At 50.6% G+C, this 23,174-nt stretch overlaps 1 protein-coding gene across 1 annotated transcript in view; it reads left to right on the top strand.

Moving 5' to 3' along the window:
- TMEM163 (transmembrane protein 163) overlaps positions 1-23,174 on the top strand; it is a 44,785-nt gene that overhangs the window by 5,032 nt on the left and 16,579 nt on the right. Inside the window, exon 2 of the mRNA XM_038751159.1 lies at positions 204-323. Coding sequence (XP_038607087.1) covers positions 204-323 — 120 coding nt within the window. The remainder of the gene's footprint in view (positions 1-203; positions 324-23,174) is intronic.

Genomic DNA, 23,174 nt, shown 5'->3' with positions numbered 1-23,174 from the left:
GCCCACTGATACATCCCATACCTCTGTAATGAGTTCTCCCCTGCCCACGTAGATGCGTTGGTCTGGGATTGAGGGGCCCACCGGAAGAAGGTCGGGGGGGGGGGGGGGTTCCCTCTGACATAGATGGTGGTCTCGCTGGCAGAGGGTGGCGCTGCCAGGGGCCGAGAATCCCTCTGATGGTCGGCACTGTGCCCCCCATGCAGGGCTCCTGGAGAGCAGCACCAGGCTGAAGCCCCATGAGGCCCAGAGCTACCGGAAGAAAGCGCTGTGGGTATCCTGGTTCTCCATCGTCGTGACCCTGGCCCTGGCTATTGCTGCCTTCAGTGAGTGCGGGTCAGGGACACCTGGGGGCTTGGGGTTGGCGGGAGTTGTGGGGGGCACTCGGGGCCTCAAGGGCTGGCAGGGGGATGGGGTGAGGGACCCCTGGTGGCCTAGGGCCCAGTAGGTGTCTTGGGAGAGGGGCATGCCGGGGGGTGGGTGGGGGGGCTCAGTTGTGGGAGGAGGACCCAAGTGAGGAGGGGGCTGGAAAAATGTCATTTTGCCATGGGGTTGCCGTTGCCCATGCTGGTAAACACAATTGACTGAGCTCCCGGTTTTTCGGGTCTGAGTGCTAGACAGGCAGGGCGGCAGGCTGGCAAGGAAAGGCTGAATAATTCATTTCCATTTTCCTGATCGATGGTGTAATTTTGGAAAAATCCTCGTGCCAAATGCACAAGATCCAATGTGCAGCCCTTCCTCGGGTGCCGGGCCTCTCCATCTGGGTTGGGAGGCCCGTGGAGGCCATCTGTCCATCTGTCCACCTGTGAGTCCATCGGGAAGAGGGTCAGTGCTTTGGAGAGTCAGCGCTCGGGAGAACTGGGCCGATTGATACTGTACTCTCAGGGTCTGCCTCACGATGGTGTCTGGCTCACGGTGGTGTCCTGTCCACGGCAGTGTCCTTGCGGCAGGCTCCACGTGCAGTTGTCCGTATCAACCTCACCCCAGAACGGCATCTCTGGGGTTTGGGAGGGAGGGGGCGGGGGTCTGGGAAGGTGGAAGAGTGCTTGGGGAGAAAAGGGAGAGGGCGTGGTCAAGGGAAGGCAGAGAGCTCAGAATGGGGGAGGGATAGGAGTTGGGTGGTGTTGGAGAGGCAGGGAACTGGGGAAGTAGAGATCAATCCATGGAATTTAAGTGCTTACTGTGCTCACAGCACTGTACTAAGCACTTGGGAGAGTTCAGGGGTGCTCCTGTCACATTACCAGGCAGTTGGGATTTGAGCAGACTCCAGGCCGAGCCTGCATCAGGCAGTTTCTGTCTCAGGCTCCGTTCAGGAACATGAACATCTGGGAAGGTTTTAAAGTGAAATGCTGGTTCCTGGAAACGGCCCTGGAGCCACTCAGTACCACCCCCCACCTCAGCCCCTGGCCCTGATATACCCCGTTGGGAGAGGACCCTGGCCCCCAACTCCACCGGACCAGGGCTGGTCTCCAGCTGCTGTTTCCCTGCCCTTGGTCTAGAGAGGCAGGGCCCAGGGCCCAGCACGGTCAGGACCGGGAGGGAACTGGTTGTGCGGGGGAAGCGTTTGCTTTGCAAACAGGGCTGAGGTGCTGGCTGGTGGGAAAATGCTTCTGTTCAAATTTCTGGCTGGATTGGAAGGACCTGCTTAGGGCACTTAATTACAACAGGGAGAGGCGGTGCCTGCTCTGCGGAGAAAAGGGTTTTTTTGTGCTTTTGTTTTTTTAAGAGGACACTTTTTTCTATGACAGGGCAATTGTCTTTGGAAGCACCTTGGAGATCGGGAAACTCAGCCGTGTGGAGAGATTGGGCAGAATTTAGCCTTTTTTTAATGGTATTGGTTAAGTGCTTACTATGTGCCAGGCACTGTAGTAAGTGCTGGATATGATGCAAGCAAATTGGGTTAGACACAGTCTCTGTCCCATGTGGTGCTCACAGTCTCAATCCCCATTTTACAGATGAGGGAACTGAGGTACAAAGAAGTTAAGCGACTTGCCCAGGGTCACACAGCAGACAAGTGGCAGAGCCGGCCTTAGAACCCATGATCTTCTGACCAGGCCCATGCTCTATCCACTGTGCCCTGCTGCTTCCCACCCCTGAGGCCCTGAGTGGAACTAGAGGGTATTCACTCCTGAGGTCTCCCAGTTATGTCGTCTTTTCACGTCCTGTGGCCCCAAACTGGCAACAGAAGGCCTAGTCCTGAGACAGCAGCTCTGGGTGTCTGGGAGCCCACCCAAGGAGACAGGCCCATTTCCCAGCTGTGGCTCTACGACAGCTGGAAGCTTCCAGTTAAAGGAAATGTGTCCTGTTGGATTTTCAATCCTGGGTTCCTCCCTAAACATGTGCTTGATCCTCTCACTTCAGAGGCAGTCCTTTGCAGAACTTCATAAAGGGCTTAAGAAATTAATTCATTAACGTGAATAGAAGAAATTTCATCAAAGACTTGGAAAAAAAAATCCCTGTTTCAGAGATGGTGATTCAGGCTAAAGGAGGCACACGAGATAGGCAGCGGAATCTTTTGAAAAGAGATGTGAACATCATGGTTCTAAAGGCCCAAACTGAGAAGCATTGTCTTTTGGGAACAAATCTGTTATGGAGTGCTCTGGGCTTTATCCTCTGTTACACCTTCTAGTTGGTGAGAATGGCCATCCCCTAGAGCCAGCTGCACGTATCCTAGTTCCAGCTGCATGCTTGGAGCAGGAGTTAAAACTCATTTGGTTTCTAGAATGCATTCAAAGCTTAAACTGCTCCAAATTGCCTAGAGTAAGCAATTGTAAATAAAGCTCAGTGCGCATTAATATTCATTTCGGCCGGCGTGAAGGTGTGTTCTCAGGGTATCCATTTCACGGTTTTATTACTCTGACAGAAGATGGACAGCTATAATGACTGACTCTCCTGCCTCCTTGACCTCATTGTCGGATGCTATTTAACCCTAAAAGTCAGGGTGGGAGTGCCCTGTAGCTCTCCAGATAGGGTGGAGAAAGGGAGCAGGGAATGTTAGGTGAGGCAGGGCAGCCATGAAAGTGGGGCAGGAGGTAACTGTTGGGGGCAGGAGGAGGGGGGTAGGGCGGGTGGATCAATAGCTGTTTTCTGAAACAGCCAGTCCTAGAGCACATAAGGAAAGACAATATCCAGGATCTAGGGCTGAGCAGCTGACAGGATCTTGTGCAGGGCGTCTTTTTTTTTTTTTGATGGCATTTGTTAAGTGCTTACTATGTGCCGAGCACTGTTCTAAGCGCTGGCACTGTTCTAAGCGCTGGGGGGGGGGGAATACAAGGTAATCAGGTTGTTCCACGTGGGGCTCACGGTCTTAATCCCCATTTTACAGATGAGGCAACTGAGGCACAGAGAAGTTAAGTGACTTGCCCAAAGTCACACAGCTGGCAAGTGGTGGAGGCGGAATTAGAACCCACGACCTCTGATTTCCAAGCCTGTGCTCTTTCCACTGAGCCATGCTGCTTCTCATCTCATCTTTGTGGGAGAGCCCTCTTCTTGCCTTCTAAAAACACTTGTTCCCACTCTTAATCAGTCAATCAATGGTACTTATTGAGCACTTGCTTTGCATAGAGCACTGTACTCATCACTTGGCAGAGTACAACACAGTTGGTAGACATGATCCTTGCACTCAAGGAGCTTACAGTCTAGCAGGAGAAACAAACATTAAAGTAAACTACAGGTAAGGGAAGCAACTGAGTATAAATATGTGTACGTAAGTGGGGTTGGGGTGGAACTAAGGGTGTGGGTCAGTTAGTAGGATGGGAAAATAGGTTGGGAGATGAAAGCCTAGTCAGGGAATGCTTCCTGGAAGAAACATGATTTTAGTCGGGCTTTAAAGATGGGAAGAGTGCTGGACTGTCAGATATATAGTGGGGAAAGAGAACAGAGACCCCTTTCCTCACATTTGCTCCTGGCTTCAGCACATCTCAACTTGCACTGTCTTACTGATGTCTCAGACTTAACAAGTCCAGAATGGAACTCCTCGCCTTCCCACCCAAACCCTTTCTTTCTACTGACTTTCCCATCTCTGTAGATAACACCAGCATCCTCCCTTTTTTATGGTATTTGTTAAGCACTTACTACTGCCAGGCACTGTACTAAATGCTGGGGTAGATACAAGCTAATCAGGTTGGACATAGCTAATGTCCCACTTGGGGCTCACAGTCTTAATCCTTATTGTACAGATAAGGTAACTGAGGCATACAAGTTCAGTGACTTGCCCAGAGTCACACAGTACATGAGTGGCAAAGTCAGGATTAGGACCCAGATTCTTCTGATTCCCAGGCTCGTGCTTTATCCACTTGGTTAAGCTGCTTCTCCCTGTCTCTCAAGCCCATAAACTTGGCATTGTCCTCAACTGATCTCTCCCGTTAATCTCTCAAATACAATCTGTAACAAATTACAGTCATTTCTATCTTTATGACATCTCTAGAATCCACCCCTTCCTCTCCATCCATTCAACCATGCCGATCCAAGCACTCGTCCTATCCTGCCTGGACTTCTGTATCAGCTTCCTCACTGACCTCTCTGACTCCTGTTTCTCCCCACTCCAATTCTTATTTCACCTGCTGCCCAGATCAGGTTCCTAAAAAATATTGTTCAGTCTGCATCTCCCCAAGAACCTCCAGTGGTTGCCCATCCACCTCTCCGTCAAACATAAACTCCTTACCATCTGTTTTAAAAGCACTCAGCACTACCCCTCCTATCTTACCTCACTGAGTTCCTACTACAATCCAGCCTGCACACTTTGCTCCTCTTAAGCCAAGCTACTCACTGTATCTCGATGTCGTCCTCTCTCTGGCCAAAACTCCCTCCCCCTTTACAAACAACTGACCACCACTCTCTCCACCTTCAAAGACTTACCAAAATCACATCTCCTTCAAGAGCCCTTCCCCAGTTAAGCCCTCTCTCTCTGCCTTCTGCATCATCCTTGCACTTGGATCTGTACTGTTTAACCACTTGATATTCACCCCATTTTCAGCCCCACAGAACTTTCATACTTATTTGTAATTTCTTTTCATGTCTGTCTCCTCCAGCAGACTCTAAGCTATTGTTGGACAGGGAATGTGTCTACCAACTATCTGTACTCTACTGAAGACTTAGTACAGGGTTCTGCACATAAGTGCTCAATAAATACCACTGATTGCCTGAAAGACCTCTCCAAGTCCACAGCACCAGGATATTTCATTTGAAAAGAGGAAATTAGACGAAGAAACAGTGAAACAGTGAAGCAGACCTGAATAGTGAGGGCTTCAACACACACAAAAATGGCACCTAGCAGAAACCCTGAATGGCTTTCTGTTGTATTGCACTCTCCAAAGCGCTTAGTATGGTGCTCCGCACATAGTAAGTGCTCAGTAAATGTGATTGATTGATTGGCCAGATAAAAGAGTTCACCAGGGGGAACGATGAAAAGTATCCCAGGTGAAGAGAACAAGAAAGTTCCTGAAGAGTGGCAGGCCTAGTGTGAACAAGGATCAGGTGGCTAGAAAGGAATCTCAGAGGATCGTGCAAGGCTGCCAAAGCTACTAAAAGATTTATCAATTAAGTCAGACCTAGAGGGCAACTGCAGATTGGCTGGTGGATCAGTGGAGCCCCTTGACTGAGGCTGAGGCTCTGGATAAAGTCGTTTGAGGAAGTCCAAGGCCAAGATTTATCTGTTGCTCTTGTCAGGAGATTCCATCATCTCCATCCTCATCGGGGAAGGTTTTGGAGCCTCACCCCCAAATTAGTGGAACAGGCAGGTAAGATGAAGCGGATCAAGCTATTAGTGGGCTCCTGGGTGCTTATGCCAAATGGCTAAACTACGCGTAAGCCAATCCCAAGGCTTGCAAGCCACCCATCAGAGCCTTCCCGAGGAACTTAGAGGGGAGAGTATGTAGCCTATCATTACAGATGACACGGCCTGGCCTCAGGAGCCTGACTGGAGGCACAGTGTGGTCAGAACTATCGACCCCAATTGGTCTTTTCAGCCACGCTCTCATCCTTAGGTAACCCTTTACACAAAGGACAGTTTTATCTGCCAGTATATGTGCACGTGAATGTGCCCACACAAACACATGCACACGGTTGACCACTGAATTGTAAGACAGGCAGATCTGTAAGAAGGGTTCATTCAGTGGTGATCCTGGTGACAGTGATTAAAGTGATCTCACTTTCATGGCTGTAGAATCTCTGGGACTGCTGGAGTTCTCAGATCTTGTTGACTCTATGAGGTGGGCTCAGATTTGGGGGAAAGATCCCCCACCTTCCCAAACAGTAAGCAGTCAGGGGAAGTTGTGCCCCACCAGTCTGCCGGAGGTGGTTGAAGGGTCAGTGGAGGGGAACCAGGGGACCTGCTGTCTTGAGGTAGTCCATCCCTATCCCTGAGGGCGGATCAATCAATCAGTGCTATTTATTGAGGACTTACTACATGCAGAGCACTCTTGAATGTCCTGGCATGATTCCTCCGAGTGTCCTGGTGCCACTCAACCGGATGAAACATAGTGTGGTCTCTGGGTGGAGTTACTCATGTTCTTGTTGCCTTGGCACTTTAGTGTCTGAGCATATGTGTCCTCATTTCCTCTTGTCCTTTGTGGGAAGCAGCGTGGCCTAGTGGAAAGAGCAGAGGCCTGAAAGTCAGAGGACCTGGGTTCCCTTCCCAGTTCCTCCACTTATCTACTGGGTGACCTTAAGCAAGTCATTTAACTTCTCGACCTCAGTTTTCTCATCTGTAAAATGGGGACTAAACACCTGTCTCCCTCCTACTTCAACTGTGAGCCCCATGTGGGACAAGGACTGTGTCTAACCTGATTATCTTGTATTCATTCATTGTCATGCTTATTGAGCGCTTACTGTGTGCAGAGCACTGTACTAAGCACTTGGGAAGTACAAGTTGGCAACATATAGAGACGGTCTCTACTCAACAACGGGCTCACAGTCTAGAAGGGGGAGACATACAACAAAACATGTAGACAGGTGTCCTACCCCAAAACTCGGTACATTGCTTGGCACATATGAAGTGCTTAACAAATATTATTATCTTTATTAGTATTAATAAAGTAAGGTCCCTAAGAGAGGCAGTGGAGCTGGGCACAGGCACAGTCAAGTGTAGAACTGTGGTACAGCCCTTGGGATCTGCAGAGATGTTGGGGGACCCCCTCACCTAGTGAGGGCAGGGTGGCTCTCACTCTGTGGTCCCATTCATCGTTGCCCCGGGTGCTCTGGGAGTCAGAGGCAAGAGTTGGCTTTCCAAAAAGAACGGAAATCAGTTTACCGGGGGAACGACGCCCAAGCCCCAAATCTTTCCTCTGCCTTTCTCTCCCAAGTTCCCCAGACCTGGGGAGCAGGCAGTGTCCTAGTGGCCAGACCCTGGGGTTGAGGAGCAGCGTGGCTCAGTGGAAAGAGCCCGGGCTTTGGAGTCAGAGGTCCTGGGTTCGAATCCCAACTCCACCACATGTCTGCTGTGTGACCTTGGGCAAGTCACTTAACTTCTCTGAGCCTCAGTTACCTCATCTGTAAAATGGGGATTAAGACTGTGAGCCCCACGTGGGACAACTTTATCACCTTGTAACCCCCCCAGTGCTTAGAACAGTGCTCTGCACATAGTAAGCGCTTAACAAATGCCATCATCATTGTTATTATTATTGTTATTATTATCTGGCTGCCATTGCCCCCCCAACCTTCCTCAGCCAGGGGATCCAGGGTGGCCTGTCCCTAGGGCTTGGGGTGGCAGCTTGTACTTCCAGCCTCAGGTTTCCTCCCTGTGTCCATTCTTGTGGTGACTTCTGCCTCCATCTGTGGAGCCTGCCGGCCCACATTCCATGTCGTTCTAATTCAGCCGGCTCCCCTGGGCACTGGCCCTGACCCTGCTGCGGCAAGCTTTGGACAGGGTGTGCTGCAGCTGGTCGCTTTGAGCACCGTGCCTGCCTGCTGTCTCAGGTTTCCTTTTGTTTCCTTTCCCCTGCTACCCTTCCACAGATCACAGTCAGGGAGCCAATTCAGTGTCCATCCGTTTCCCCTGCCCACCCCACCCCTACCCCAGGCAGTGACTGACCTCTCCCTCCCATCTGCTCCTGCCCTGGGACATTCACATCCCCACTAAGGGGTTTCTGTGTCACTCATTCCTTGGTTTGACCCCTGACAGCCAGGGAGGTTCTTCCTTGTTTCTGGTCCCAAGCTATCCTTCTGTAGTCTCTCATTTGGTTCTCAGAAGTCCCAGAGAGGAGCAGGTCAGCCTCACTTCCTCTCCCCAGGGATGCCCCATGGACTTCTGAGTTTTGCTCAGTTTCACCCCTTCTGCTCTCTAGGACCACAGTGATCCTCCGAGTCTCTTGTCTGTCTAGGGACCCTGTCCTGTTCCGTCAATGTTGCACAGGGCCTAGCATGTACAGGGCACCCCTGGGTCTCTAAGAACTGTACATTAAAGTTACCAACACAGATCCCACCTAACTGATCAATCAGTGGTTTTACTGAGTGCTTTCTGTATGCAGAGCACTGTACTAAATGCTTGGGATAGGACTGATTGATTGGGAGAGTACAATACAGTGTAATCAGTAGGCACAATCCCAGCTCACAGTCTACGGGGAAGACAGATATTAAAATAAATTACAGATGGGAAAGTGGAAGAGCTTAAGGATATGGACATAAGTGCTGGGGGCTAGTGGTGGGTTGTAAGCTCACTGTGAGCAGGGAATGTGACTATTGTTGAATTGTACTAAGCACTTGCGAGAGTACAATGCTCTGCACACAGTCAATGTTCAATAAATGCGATCAAATGAATAGAAGTGCTTAACAGGTACAAATCCAAACACGTAGGTGACAAAGGGAGGGTGGGTCGGAGAAATGAGGGCTTAATCAGGCAAGGCCTCCTGAAGGAGAAAAGGGGTGCTGTAGTCTAAAGGGGAACTGACAAACAGACACAGATTGGGCCCATTAGGTAGGAACAAGGTAAATCAGAAATGTGCACTGGTAAAAAGAGTACTATGCAAAGACAGTCTCAAACCAATATATAGGCCTGCCCCAAGGGTGACTGATGAGGTGACAGGATCAAATCCTCTCTCCCACTGGCTTTTCACTGGGATGACTGGCCAGAACCTGACCAATGACCCTTTGACCCTCAACTCCTGCCAGTGTCGCAGAATGGGCACCGCTGACCAGCTCACTTTGGTGGCCGAATCTGCATCTTTGTTTTTGTTTATTTCTTTGAATGCGTGCACACTGCCCATGCACACTGTGGATTCTCTCGATGACCTTTCTGGGACACGCTTGCGGGCCCTCTGCAACGCCGAGTGAGACTGGCTACTTGTGAATAATTCGTCCTTGGAATTGACCGTTCACAGAGATCTGGACTGTGGATCCCAAAACACAGGGAACCCGGAATTGTGTTGGATCTTGGGTGGTGCCTTATGTGCTGCTTGGTCAATCTGTCTTCTACCCTTCCCTTTGAGTGGATCAGTGGGGTGTTGGTCAGAAGCCAATGTGCCTGCCCCCTCTAAGTGACTCCCCAGGCTACCTCACTAGCTCTGACCTCCCTTCTTTGCTATCTCTTGTTTCCTCCTGCCTCCAGGACATCTGTAACCTGGATGCCCCACCAGCACCCCAAGCTTAACTGAACTCCTCATCTTTCCTCCAGAATTCTCTCTCTCCTCCAGCTAACTTTGTCATCCAGCCGACAGTGCCACCATCCTCTCCATTTCACAAGCCTGCAACATTGGCATCATCCTTGGCTCTTCTCTCTTTTAACCTCTGTATTCAGTCTATCACCAAATCCTGTCAGTTCTCCCTTCAAAGCATCTCCAGGATCAGCCCCTCCCTTTTCATCCAAACAACCATCACTCTTGTCCACTCTGGCCCAGTCGATACTTCAGTCCATTGCTCAGATCATTTTTCTGAAATGTCATTCTGGGACTGTCTCCCCACTCCTCATGATTGCCCGTCCCTCTTCGCATCAAGCAGAAATTCCTAACCATTGGCTTAAGGTACTCAATCTGCCCATCTCCTCCTACTCTTTTATCCCACTGTACCCCAGCTCGTACGCTTCTCTCAGGCCACTGTGCTGGATGCTCTAGGGGCTTACCTTCAAGGGGCACCTCTTAAGAGCTGCTACGGCTGCATAATATTGGGGGAATGAAATGGGTAACATTGAGGATGGAAACAGAGACTGTGGAAGAGGGCATGTCATATTTATGACAAAGTAAGTTAGGGGAGTTGGTCTAGGATGGGGAGCCATAAAGGTATGTGTGAAAGGGTAGAGATAGAGTAAAGAAGAACTAGAAAGCTGGCACATGCTTACTAAAGGGAAGTTATGGAAACAAGCACAAATGCAGTAGTGAGAGTAGGGCCAGTGTAAGAAGATGGAGTACAGGCCCAGGAGTCAGAAGGTAATGGGCTGTAATCTAGGCTCTGCCACTTGACTGCTTTGTGACCTTGGGCAAGCCATTTAACTTCTCTGGGCCTCACTACTACTACTACTACTACTACTACTACTACTACTACTTGTTAAGTGCTTACTATGTGTTCTAAGCGCTGGAGTAGATACAAGGTAATCAGGTTGTCCCATGTGGGGCTCACGGTCTTAATCCCCATTTTCTAGATGAGGTAACTGAGGCACAGAGAAGTTAAGTGGCTTGTCCAAGATCGCACAGCAGACGAGTGGCAGAGCTGGAATTAGAACCCATGTCCTCTGACTCCCAAGCCCATGCACTTTCCACTAAGCCTTGCTGTTTCTCAGTACAGTCCCTGGCACATAGTAGAGTGCTTAAAAAATACCATGAAAAAAAGCAACAAAAAACCCCAAGGACACTCATAGCTCCATCCACAAGAGGTGACCTTGATTGGACACAGAACATGGCCCAATAGACAAACAGTAAAAGAGATGTCTGGAGGAAGGATGGGAGAGGAGGAGTTGGGATGATGGTGATGGAGCAGATGAGGGCTGGGTCGGGCCAAGGTGGACATATAGGGAGAGAGGAGTGTGAAGCTTTGGAACTATCTGCCTGGAACGCAGCCCCAGCAACCCATCTGGTCCTGAATGTAGTCTGCTGGTGGACTCTGTTGGGCAATAAAACCCAGCTTACCCCAAACCTGGACTCTCTTTGCCATTTGAGGTTGGGGGTCTGGAGGGAAGGAGGGGATTGTTCAGGTTAACACATGTTTGTTTGTGGTTCAGTTTAAAGTCCACTGTTGTCTGGTGCGGGGGAGAGGGGTTCTTCATTCTCACTCCAGTGATCCTCATTCGGGTGTTTTGCCTGATGTGCTGATGAGTTGTTGGCATCCAGCTGCCCAGGTCCAGGATTCCTTAGGGAAGGAGTCTGCTGGCCTAGAGTTGGGCTCGGAGTGTGAGGGGAAAGATTGATCAAATCAATCAGTGGTATTTCTTGACTGCTCACTATGAGCAGAGCACTGTGATCAAACAATCAGTCGTACTTACCGAGTGCTTACTGGGTGCAGAATACTAAGCACTTGGGAGAATTCACATGCAATAGAGTCAGTAGTCATGATCCCTGCCCTTAGGAAGCTTATAATCTAGTAGGGGAGACAAACCTTAAAATAATTACAGATGGGGTAGCAGCAGAGTATAAGGATATGTACAAAAGTGTTTTAGGTCTGGGGATGAGGTACCAATCAAAGGGCTTAAGGGGCACAGACCCAAATGCATAGGTGATGCAGAGGAGGAAGGGCAAATAGGATATGGAGAGGAGCAGTTAGACAGGGAAGGCTTCTTGGATGAGCTGTGAGTTTATTAGGGCTTTGAAGGTGAGTAGGGCTGTAGTCTGTCGGATATGAAGGGCCAAAGGGAGACGGGGCAATGGATCGATCAATAGATTGCGTTTATTGATGGCTTATGTGCAGAGCGCTGTACTAAGCACTTGGGAGTGTACAGTTCAAGAGAGTTGCTAGACATGTTCCCTACCAACGATGAGCTTAGCTCAGTTTAGAGGGGAGACAGACATTAATATAAATAAATAAATGGCAGATATTCATTCATTCAATCAATTGTTTATTGAGCATTTACTGTGTGCAGAGCACCATACTAAGCACTTGGAAAGTACAATTCAGCAATAAAGAGAGACAATCCCTGCCCACAATGGGCTTATGGTCTAGAAGGGGGGAGACAATCAATCAATCGTATTTATTGAGCATTTATTGTGTGCAGAACACTGTACTAAGCACTTGGGAAGTACAAGTTGGCAACATATAGAGACAGTCCCTACCCAACAGTGGGCTCACAGTCTAGACAGACATCAAAACAAGTAAACAGGCATCAATAGCATCAATATAAATAAATAGAATTATAGATATGTACACATCAAAACAAGTATTAATCAAAACAACAGGCATTAATGTAAATAAATAGAATAATAGATATGTACATGTATACACAAGTGCTGTGGGTTGGGGGGCTAGAGCAAAGGGAGTGAATTGGGGAGATGGAGCGGGGAGGGGGAGCTGAGGAAAAGGGTTATATAAGTGCTGTGGGGTTAAGGGAGAGAAGAATTAAGGGTGCAAATCCAAGTACAGGGGTGACACAGAAGGAGATGGGGGAAAAAAAGAAATGAGAGCCTACTCAGGGAAGGTCTCTTGGAGGAGATGTGCCAGCAATACACTATGAAGGTAGGGAAAGGTGATTGTCTGTAGGATGTGAAGGGGTAGGCTGTTCCAGGCCAGAGATAGGACGTGGGCAAGAGGTTGGCAGTGAGATAGACAAGATCGAGGTATAGTGAGTAGTTTGAAGTTAGAGGAGTGAAGTGTGTATGGTCTGGATTGTAATAGGAAAGTAGCAAGGTGAGGTAGGAGGGGGGGCAAGGTTATTGAGTGCTTTCAAGCCGATGGTAAAGAGTTTCTGTTTGATGTGTAGGTGGATGGGCAACCACTGGAGGATCTTGAGGAGAGGGGAAACCCAGACTGAATGTTTTTGTAGAAAAACAATCTGGGCAGCAGAGTGAAGCATGAACTGGAGTGGGGAGGGACAGAAGCTGGGAGGTTAGCAAGGAGGACGTTGGACTAGTCAAGGTGGGATAGGATAAGTGCTTGGTTTAATGTGATAGTAGTCTGGATAGAGAGAAAGAGCAGATTTTAGTGATGTCGTGAACGGTGAACCAACAGGATTTAGTGACAGATTGAATATGTGGGTTGAATGAGAGAGATGAGTCTAGGATAACGCCAAGGTTATGGGCTTGTGAGACAGGAAGGATGGGGGTGCTGTCAGGTGACAGGAAAGTCAGTGGGAGGACAGGGTTTGCGTGGAAGGATAAGGAGTTCTGTTTTGGATACGTTAAGTTCGAGGTGTCGGCGGAGCAACCAAGCAGAGGTATCCTGAAGGTAGGAGAAAATGAAAGACTGCAGAGAAGGTGAGAGAGATGGGAGCTGGAGCTGTAGATTTGAAAATCATCTGCATATAGGTGGTAGCTGAAGCCACGGGAGCAAATGAGTTCTCCAAGGGAGTGGGATCAAAGGTGAGAGGGATGAGATCAGGGTACAGTGAATAGATTGGCATTAGAAGAGCAAAGTGCAGGCTGGGTTGTAATGTGAGGTGAGTGGGGTAAAGTAGGAGGGGGAGAGTTGATTGAGTGCCTTAAAGCCAGTGTAGAGTCGTTTGATGCAGAGGTGGATGGACAACCACTGGAGTGTCTTGAGGAATGGGGAAACAGGAACTGAACCGTTTTTCAGAAAAATGATCCAGACAGTAGAGTGAAATATGGAGTGGAGAGAGACTGGTGGCAGGGAGATCAGCAGGGAAGCTGAGGCAGTAGATATGGCAAGTGCTTGGGTCAGCACAGCAGCAATTTGGATAGAGAGGAATTGGTGGATTCTAGAGATGTTGTCAAGTTAGAAGTGACAGAATTTCATGGCACACTGAACATATGGGTTTGAATGAGAGAGGTGAGTCAAGGATAATGCCAAGGTTATGGGCTCGTGAGATGGGGATTACTCTATTACTCTATTTATTTATCCCCCTCATCCCCATCCCCCCCGCCTTACATTCCTTCCCCTCCCCACAGCACCTGTATATATGTATATACATTTGTACGTATTTATTACTCCATTTATTTTACTCGTACATATTTATTCTATTTATTTTATTTTGTTAATATGTTTTGTTTTGTTGTCTGTCTCCCCCTTCTAGACTGTGAGCCCGCTGTTGGGTAGGGACCGTCTCTAGATGTTGCCGACTTGTACTTCCCAAGCGCTTAGTTCGGTGCTGTGCACACAGTAAGCGCTCAATAAATATGATTGAATGAATGAATGAATGAATGGGGAGGATGTTGGTGGTATTTTTTGAGCACTTCCAGTGTGCTGAGCATTGTACTAAGCATTTGGGAGAGTCCACAGTATAACAGAGTTGTGGGAGGGTGACACTGGACCGCGAGTGGGGTTAAAGAGGGGTATAAGGGGGGAAGGGACGGACTCAGGGTCCCCCTGAGCCATTGAGCTGTACCCTGTCTGCAGATGGCCTACTCTGGTCAGTTGCTCTTGTCTCTCTTTTTCATCTTTTTGTCTTCCTTGGTGTGAGAGAACCATTTATACTGAAGTTTCCTTCAAAAGAAGGGCTGCTATTAATAATTCAGGGCTCTGCTCTAAAAATAAACCCTTTTCCTCCTTGCTCTTTCCTTTATTTGCTCCTCAGTCTTTTCTCCTATGACCACCACCTGCTGACTTCTGTGTGCAGGTTTCTGGGTAGGGAGGACTTAAATGTGTTAGATGTCCATTCCTGGCCATGCGGATCGGAGCCAGGGGTCAGCATGGCCTGGGCCTAGACTGTGATTCAGGCTGAGATTTGAGGTGCCCAGGCCAGAAGGACAGGGAGCTGTTAATTGCCCACCTGTGGCCCATTCTTGTGGGTGTTTGAATAGTGGTGGGAGCTGAAAGAGCTGGGGGCTAGTGTCCAGCTGGTGGGGGTGGCAATGGGTTTTTTTTTCCTGTTTTTTTCTTATGGTATTTGTTAAGCGCTTACTATGTGCCAGGCACTTTTCTAAGCACTGGGGTAAATACAAACTAAACAGGTTGGACACAGTCCCCGTCCCACATGGGGCTCCCAGTCTTTATCCCCATTTTACAAATGAGGTAACTGAGGCCCAGGGAAGTGAAGTGACTTTCCCAAGGTCACACAGCAGAAAAGTGGGGGAGAGAGATTAGAATCCAGGTTCTTCTGACTCCCAGCCTGTGCTCTATCCACTAGGCCACACTGTTTCTCCTGCTGCCGGTGGGGTGTTGGGCTGAGTTTGAGGCTGTGTGGCCTGCGGGAGTGGCTCTGCTGCTGGGCAGTAATAGTCTGGACACAGCTGTGAGTTTGTGTTTGAGTCAGTGATACTTTGTTCTGTTCCCGGTTGCCCAGATGGATGGTTGCCCCCAGTTGGCTAGGCCAGCCAACTGGGTTCCGTTTCCATTGCTACCTTACTCAGATGAAGTGGGGGCCTGTTAGGGAGCGGGACTCTGCCAGACTGTTTGTGTGAGAGGACGGGGTGACCACCACAGGGCTGTTTGTGTGTGAGGACGCGGTGCCCACTGTTGGGCTGTACATGTCCACCACTACTTCAGCCTACCATCATGTTCTGTTCCCTTCGGTGTTTCTGGGAGTGTTCGGGAGACAATAGTCTTCAGAATAATAATTGTGGTCTTTAAACGCTTACTATGTGCCAAGGACTGTACTTTTTTTATGGTATTAAAGCTCTTACTAAGCGCTGGGTAAATACAAACTAATCAAGTTGGACACAGTCCATATCCCATATGGGGCTCATAGACTTAATCCCCATTTTATAGATGAGATAACTGAGGGATAGAGAAATTAAGTGACTTACCCCAGGGCACACACCAGACAAGTGGAGGAGCCGATATTAGAACCCAGATCCTACTGACTCCCAAGTCTAAGCACTTTCCACTAGGCCACACTGCTTCTCATGCTGATAATCACATGATAATCAGGTCAGACAGTCCCTGTCCCACATAAGGCTCACAGTCTTTAGACGCTGATGGAGGAGTCTCTGTCCAGCCACTATTGTTCCTGCCCCTGGTTCCCTCCTGGCCCCCACCCCTGCTCCTGTCTGTCCCCTGGCTGGGAAGAGGAAAGGAGGAACTTGAGACGAGGCCAGGAGCTGCCAGCCAGGGTGCGTTCATATGGGCGTTGAGGCCGGGCACAGGGGACAGCGGACATCAAATCTCCATTCTCCCAAGGTCCCTGCACTGCCTCGTGTCCCCCTCCCACCTCCCCCACCCATTGCTGAGTAGGGATGCCAGGGCCCCACAGCAGGGCAGGGAGCTTTGTAGTCAAACAGAGACCCAGAGTTGCTGGACCTCGTATGGTCTCTAGGAGTTTGACGTTGATGCTCCCTTTGATCTGGGGCCACTGGAGCAGCGACTTCCTCCTGCTTTGGGGCAAGGGTGAGGCGTGGGAGGGTGGGAAATGGGTGGTCAGAGAGGAACAGGCAGCACCTAGACCTGGTGCAGCCTGGGAGCCAAAATCAGGACCCAGAGGAAATCTGGCTGTGAGGTTGGCCTGGGTTGAAGGCGGAGGTGGTTTTGGTCCTGGGCTGGACTGGGGTGATGTTCTGAGTCCTGCCTGTTGGATGTCACCATGGGAGGCGGCCGTGGATGCTGGCCCAATCCTGGGGACACTGGCCCTCCTAGGGGGACAGGCAGCAGGGGGAGTGGGCCAAGGAGTGCCAGTATTGGGTCCTCCGGGGGCTGACCTTCCAGGCCCAACTCTGTGCCCGAGCTGCACTTGTCCCTCAGGGTCCGGATGTCCGGTAATAATAATAATAATTATTATGGTATTTGTTAAGCTCTTACCATGTGCCAAACACTGTTCTAAGCTCTCAGGGTACAAGGAAATCCGGTTGTCTCAAGTGGGGCTCACAGTCTTAATCCCCATTCTACAGATGAGGAAACCAAGGCATAGAGAAGTTAAGTGGCTTGCCCAAAGTCACACAGCTGACAAGTGGCGGAGCTGGATTAGAAACCAAGCCTGTGCTCTTTCCACTGAGCCAAACTGCTTCTCTACAGTCCGGTGGGAGGCCTGCCATCCCGGCTCAGCAGGGATCCCTGGCTGGGCCCAGCCACCATGGCACATTTGACAGCGGTCTGGTCTCCACTTGCAGCAGTGGCAGTAAACCTCAAGGAGGCATTTGTCCTGAGGCTTTTATCTCAGTTGGAGTTTCCCAGCAGTTGGGCGACTGGTTTCCAGTTTGGTGCTATTAAAGATGAATTCTGGGCCTTGTCCTCTTCCTCTTCCTCCCACTTTCACAGCTCTCAGTTCCTCCCTGGGCCCAGTGACCCCCCCCCCCCCAACCCCTGTGGGTCCTGATCCTGCTTGCCCCACAACCCCTGGGACCCCCACAGAGACCCCTCCAGACTTGGTGTGGCTAGCCGGTAATCAATCATTCAATCAATCAATCGTATTTATTGAGCGCTTACTGTGTGCAGAGCACTGTACTAAGTGCTTGGGAAGTACAAGTTGGCAACATGCAGAGACAGTCCCTACCCAACAGTGGGCTCACAGTCTTGGCTGTGAGTCTCACCCTGGGCAGCAGCTGGACAGGGCAGTGTCAGGCGGGGTCCAAGGTGTCTGCCCACCGCTCCCACCATCTGTCCCCAGCACCGGCTCCCACGGTCAGCTCCCATTGTCCGCCACTGCCAGGTCTGGCCACCACCACAAACTCCCCGGCACTAGACTTGGCGCGGCCCCATCACAGGGTTCAGTTTGCTCCCAGAGGTGGAGCCCAGCCCAGGGTCCTGCATGCTCGGGGGGAACTAGCAGGGGTTTGGGGGCCCCCTCCAGGCACGAAGCACCACTGGGCCTCCGGCTTGTAAACATCCTCACTGTTAGCCTGCCAGGACTGATCAAAAAGAAGAGAAGCAGCATGGCCTAGTGGATAGAGGACGGGGCTGGAATCAGAAAGACCTAGGGAATCTGGCTCTGCCACTTGTCTGCTGTATGACCTGGGGTAAGTCGCTTCACTTCTCAGGGCCTCAGTTAGCTCATCTGTACAATGGGGATTAAAACTGGGAGCCCAATGTGGGACATGGACTATGTCCTACTTGAGTAACTTCTATCTAGCCCACTACTTAGTACAGTGACTGTTACATAGTAAACGCTTAACAAATACCATTTAAAAAAAATCAATTTGACTTGAAAGGGTCTTTTAGAGCCGTAGTTGCGGGCTGCAGGTTCGCAAAGATCTGGCGTGCTCCACCAGAGAATCGGCCATTCAGGACTCTCAGCTGCTGCTGCTGAGCAATGCCCAACTTGGTCAGGCTCATGGCCCTCCAGTCTTGGACCACCAGAGCACTTGGAAACACCGTGTGCTAGTTACTTTCCTGCCTGTATACCTGTCCTCCAGGATTGAAGCTGATGCCCCAGCAGTGGGAGTATATGAGTGGGCTAGAGGGGCCGAGGTGTGACTGATGTTCCCTTCCGCGTTGGGGGCTGTCCCATTACCCCTTGCTGTGCTGTTGCATTTGCTACCACAGTACCTGGCACTGCTTTTCTTTTCTTCTTCTTGATGCCACAACCTCCCCAAAGCCTTTGTTCTAAGACCATCACACCACTTCTGATTGCCACCAGCTAGGCTGACCTGTCTGCTGCTAGTGTCTCCCAGCCGCCTGCGGTTCTGCCACATCATCTGCATTTCTTCTGTCCATCTATTCCTCAGTTGTTCCATTTCATCTCGCCATAGAGTAGCTGTTGGAAAATTGCTGTCATCTCTTCTCCCATCTCGCCCCAGCTGGCGAAGACTGCGATGTGGCGCGCATTGCTGCAGCACTGGTGGTTTGACCCTTTTCAGAATCACAGTGATTGCGATCCTGCCTTACCGCTTGGTGGTGAAAGTTGTACACAGATACGTTTGGCGGCATTAGACCAGCTCTCAATACTCAGCATAGTGTACAATGTTCACAACCATAAAGAAGGTTGGACACACCAAGTGCCCTGTCCTACTTTAGTATTGCCTGGATCTTGATACTTTTTGGTGACACACTGTCAGACATCCAAAGAACACTTTTGAACACCCTTGTCCATCTGTGTGTCTTCCAACAGAAGACTGCCTAGTTAGCTGAAACCAGGGCTGACTCTTAGGTCTGGGCCGCAGCGCAAGCATGTAGCCTGGCCAAGGTTCCCAGGTGCAGGTCAGTCCACAACCTGTTTGTCGAGCACATTTCAGCTCACAGTGTTTTTCTGATTCTGGGGAGAGGTTCAGAATAATCTGCAGGACTTCCAAGGAGGGGTCAATCGCCTGTTTGTCCAACACCCTCCTGCCCCCCTCCCTGCCCTCTGCCCCATATCACCTACCTGACATTGCATCCAACTGTAATTTATAGCTCTTTCTGCCAGCTTGGACCTGAGCCAGCTGTTCTTCCCTGCCCAGCAGTCAGCCTGCTAGCGGATCTGCTCTCACAGTCCAGATTTCTGAGTGTCGACTTGTGGGACCTGGGGGAGACAAGACAGGAACCTTTTCTAGGTCCCTGGGGTGTGGACTGGAGGTGAACTTCCACTCAAGAACTGAGGTGTAGTGGAGGGCTTTTAATGCCAATCAAACTGAAAGATGTTTTCAGTTCCCTGTCTCACTGCTGAACCTTGCCACTGATAGCAGTGGGCTGGAGTGCCTACCAGTTAATTTTCTGGCTCTAACGAGCTTGGTATTTTCAGCTTTAATTAAATCTAGTTTCAGACTTATTTTATCCAGGAGGAGTGGTTGTCTCGTGATCTTCAAAATGATATGAGTAAAGTCTTCAGGTGACTGAGAGGCGCTAATGAGATTTTTCTAGGCTGTGAGCTTGTGGTGGGCTGGAAATGTGTCTGCCAACTCTAATTAGACTCTTCCAAGTGCTTAGTACAGTGTTCTGCACACAGTAAGCACTCAATAAATATGATTGATTGACTGACTAGTTGGAAGGCAAAGAACTGACTGACTGTACACCCAAGCTGCTGTCCTTCCACAAGCACACATCCTCAGGAATTCCTACCTTTGAAGAGTTTCAAATATGTCTGTCATTTAATTGGACACTGAAATATCCAGGATTTCCACACAAGGATCCCCACTTCTCCACTTCCCCTCTTCCCTTCTCTCCCTCCCTCCCATAACACTCCCTCCTTTCCCTCTCCCCAACTTTTCCCCATTTCCCCTCTCCTTCCCCTCTCCCCTGGGTCCCCACAAGCTGCTTGTTTACCTAGCATTTACTGTGTGCAGAGCACTGTACTAAGCATTTGGGGGAATACAATACAACAGAGTTGATGGATATAGTCTCTGCCTTCAAAGAGCTCCCAATCTAGTGGCGTTTACAATCTGGGCAGGCAAGGGGAAGAGCATTCCCCGGGCCTGAGGAGTTCATGTCTGCATGCTTGTTTGGAACCACCAAACCGCTCAGCCAAGGGATGGAGCGTGGCAGGTTTCTCTGAGGCTGGAGCTCATTGCCATGTTTCTCTGGGGCTAGAGCTCGTTGGGAGAAGCCTCAGGAGCCACCACTCATAGTCTGGCTGATTGGACTGGGAGAGGGGCACTATAGCTCGCAGTTCGGAGAGGCCAGGCAGAATCTGGTCCCCATGCTGCTGCTGTTCTCGACCACTGAGGTGGGCTCAGAGCAGGCGGTCCACCTGGGGCACGCCCAGGGCTGGCTCTGCCAAGCCTTTCCGTTTTGGTCTCTATTTCCCTTCCCTGCACTGTGGTCAGGAAGTGTCTTTGCCAGAGCTCTTTGAGCCCCTTTCCTCTTGCAGTCAGTCCCTTGCTCACCAGGCTGCAGAGTTTTGGCTAATTTTCCTATTTCCTTGCTGGCCATGTGGTTGCTTTAGGTGGTAGTCCTGAGTGTGGCCTGAGTGGGTGGCAGGAAACAAAAATGGAGTTTTGGGCCTTAGGGAGGACATAAAGCCTCCTCCCCCATGCCCGGGGCCAAGCGGGACTGTATCCCCATGACAGGCCTATCCTCCAACTCCCACTTTCCACAGGAACCAGTGGCCTGTGGACTGTAAGCTCCCTGTGGGCAGGGATCACATCTACCAACTCTGTTGTACTCTTCCAAGTGCTTAGCACAGTGCTTTAAACACAGCGCTCAATAAATATGACAATGTATGTATACCATTGGTTGAATGATTGGCGACAGCCTCCCCTACAGTCCTGACCACAACCTCCCCGACAGTCTCGGCCATGGCCACGGCCGCCGCAGAGCCTCGGATGGCCCTAGCTACAGACCCGAGCCCAGCCACAGCGGCTGGGTCAGAGGGAACTGGACAGTGATATCAGGTGCCTGTGTTGGGGCTATTCAGCCCCAACTCCAGCCACAATTCAGTGTCCATCCCCCAGGATTCAATTGCTAGCTCAAATGCCAGTCTTCCGCCTGGACCTTTGGTGCTGGTTCAGTCCCTGCCCATGGAAAAGGTCTGACCTATTGGGCCGTGGCACCTCTGACCTGGTGAATGTTCTTCCCAGGCCCAATGTTTGGTTTCCTCGAGCTCCTCTCTGGTTGCACTTCTCTCTTCTCTCAGGCCTTCTGTGGGCAGACACTTGGTCTCACCCATCCCCCACCAGCCACTACTCTCCGTGCATTGATGGTGGTAGTCACATGACCCCTCTGCGGGGCATCCCCAGCCTCAGGGAGAAACAGGACCTGGGTCAGGTATAATCCCACTGGCACCTGGAGGTCCATTTGAATTAGAGCATGTGCGCTGGATGCTTTCCCAGCTCTCACTGCACATGCTCAGCTGCTGGTACTTCCCAAGCGCTTAGTACAGTGCTCTTTACACAGTAAGCGCTCAATAAATATGATTGATTGAATGAATGAATAAATGAGTCCTAGAAAGACTTGGCCTCACTTTGGGGCCCTTGTCCCGTGGCCCTCGCCTCTCCCCCTTCCCCCCTCCCCAGTCCAGCTGATCTCTGGGACTGTCCAGTGGGGCTGCTCTGATAGGTTTTTTCCAGAGCCGAAATGATGTAGAAGGCCTAGTCTCATGGGGATAGTCCAGTTTCAGCCGGGTGACCCCTGGCTGCGATGGACATGGCACCATCTGGGATTTTTATTTTATTTTTATTTTCAGTGCCCAGCCTCCTGCCGCCAAGCCCCACAGCTCAGAAGCGGCACCTGGGCTCTCAGCCTCCTGGGCAGGGCAGGCATGAAGGCTCTTGGATGAGGAGAAGGTCAGGGGTTGAGGGGAGGGGGCCCTGGTGATACTCCAAGTTCTGGCAAACTTCCACAAATGGCGTGCAATATCATCGTGCTATGCTGTGCCTGGTGTAGCACACATGATGTCACCTGTGTCTGGGAGCCCAGTATTCATGAGGGTCATTAGGGACTGCCCCGCTACCCCTCCCAAACCCGAAGAGTCTCTTGGGCACTGCTGCTGCCAAGCTGCACCGACAGAGGTCTAGCAAATTCTGCCAGCTTGGTTGGTACCTCACGGACCTGATCCTTAGTGGCAGAAGCCCGGCCTCATGGGCTTTGAGGTGAAGCTGGCCCAGTGCTGGAGGGAGAGGCAGGGGAGAACCTCACCCTGTCAGGGATGGACAGCAGGAGACAGAACCTTGCCCATTTCTGAGGTGGGTGGATCTGGGGACTGACATTGGGCACCTACGTGTCCCGCAGCCCCACTGAGGGGGAGCAGGGAACAAAGTTGTGTGATGGGAGGTGGATGGTCAGGACGCAGAGCCGGCCACGGGGGTGAGATCCTGGAGATGGGGGGTCATGGCCACTGATCAAGCCAGAACCAGATGAGGAAGGGGCTATTCTTAGCGCTGTGGTGGGGAGGTGAATTGGGAAAATTGGTAAAAAATTGCATTAAGAAACTCCTCTGCTGGGCGGTGACTTGGGGCATTTTGGGCACAGCTGCAATGTGACATCCCGCCCCAGATGTGTGACTGTGATGGTTGCGTATGCAGATTTGCGCGCCTAAGGGCCGGAGCCAAGGCAGCAGCCCAAATTCATTGGTCGGTGCCCTGGTCAGCAGCTGACATGAGGCAAATTGCATCCTACCTCCTGGATTCAGGAAAACATCTGCCATTGTTTGTGTTTGTCTTCTGTTTCTGGCAGGGTGAACTTCAACACAGGCCTCCTCAATGCTGGCAGCCCTGGGCAGAGTAATAATAATAATAATAATAATGATGGCATTTATTAAGCGCTTACTATGTGCAAAGCACTGTTCTAAGCGCTGGGGAGGTTACAAGGTGAGCAGGTTGTCCCACTGGGGGCTCACAGTCCTAATCCCCATTTTACAGATGAAGTAA

This window comes from Tachyglossus aculeatus, chromosome 9 (genome assembly GCF_015852505.1).
Source record: "Tachyglossus aculeatus isolate mTacAcu1 chromosome 9, mTacAcu1.pri, whole genome shotgun sequence".
In the NCBI taxonomy this organism is placed as follows: domain Eukaryota; kingdom Metazoa; phylum Chordata; class Mammalia; order Monotremata; family Tachyglossidae; genus Tachyglossus; species Tachyglossus aculeatus.
This window is presented reverse-complemented; position numbering and strand designations above follow the sequence as displayed.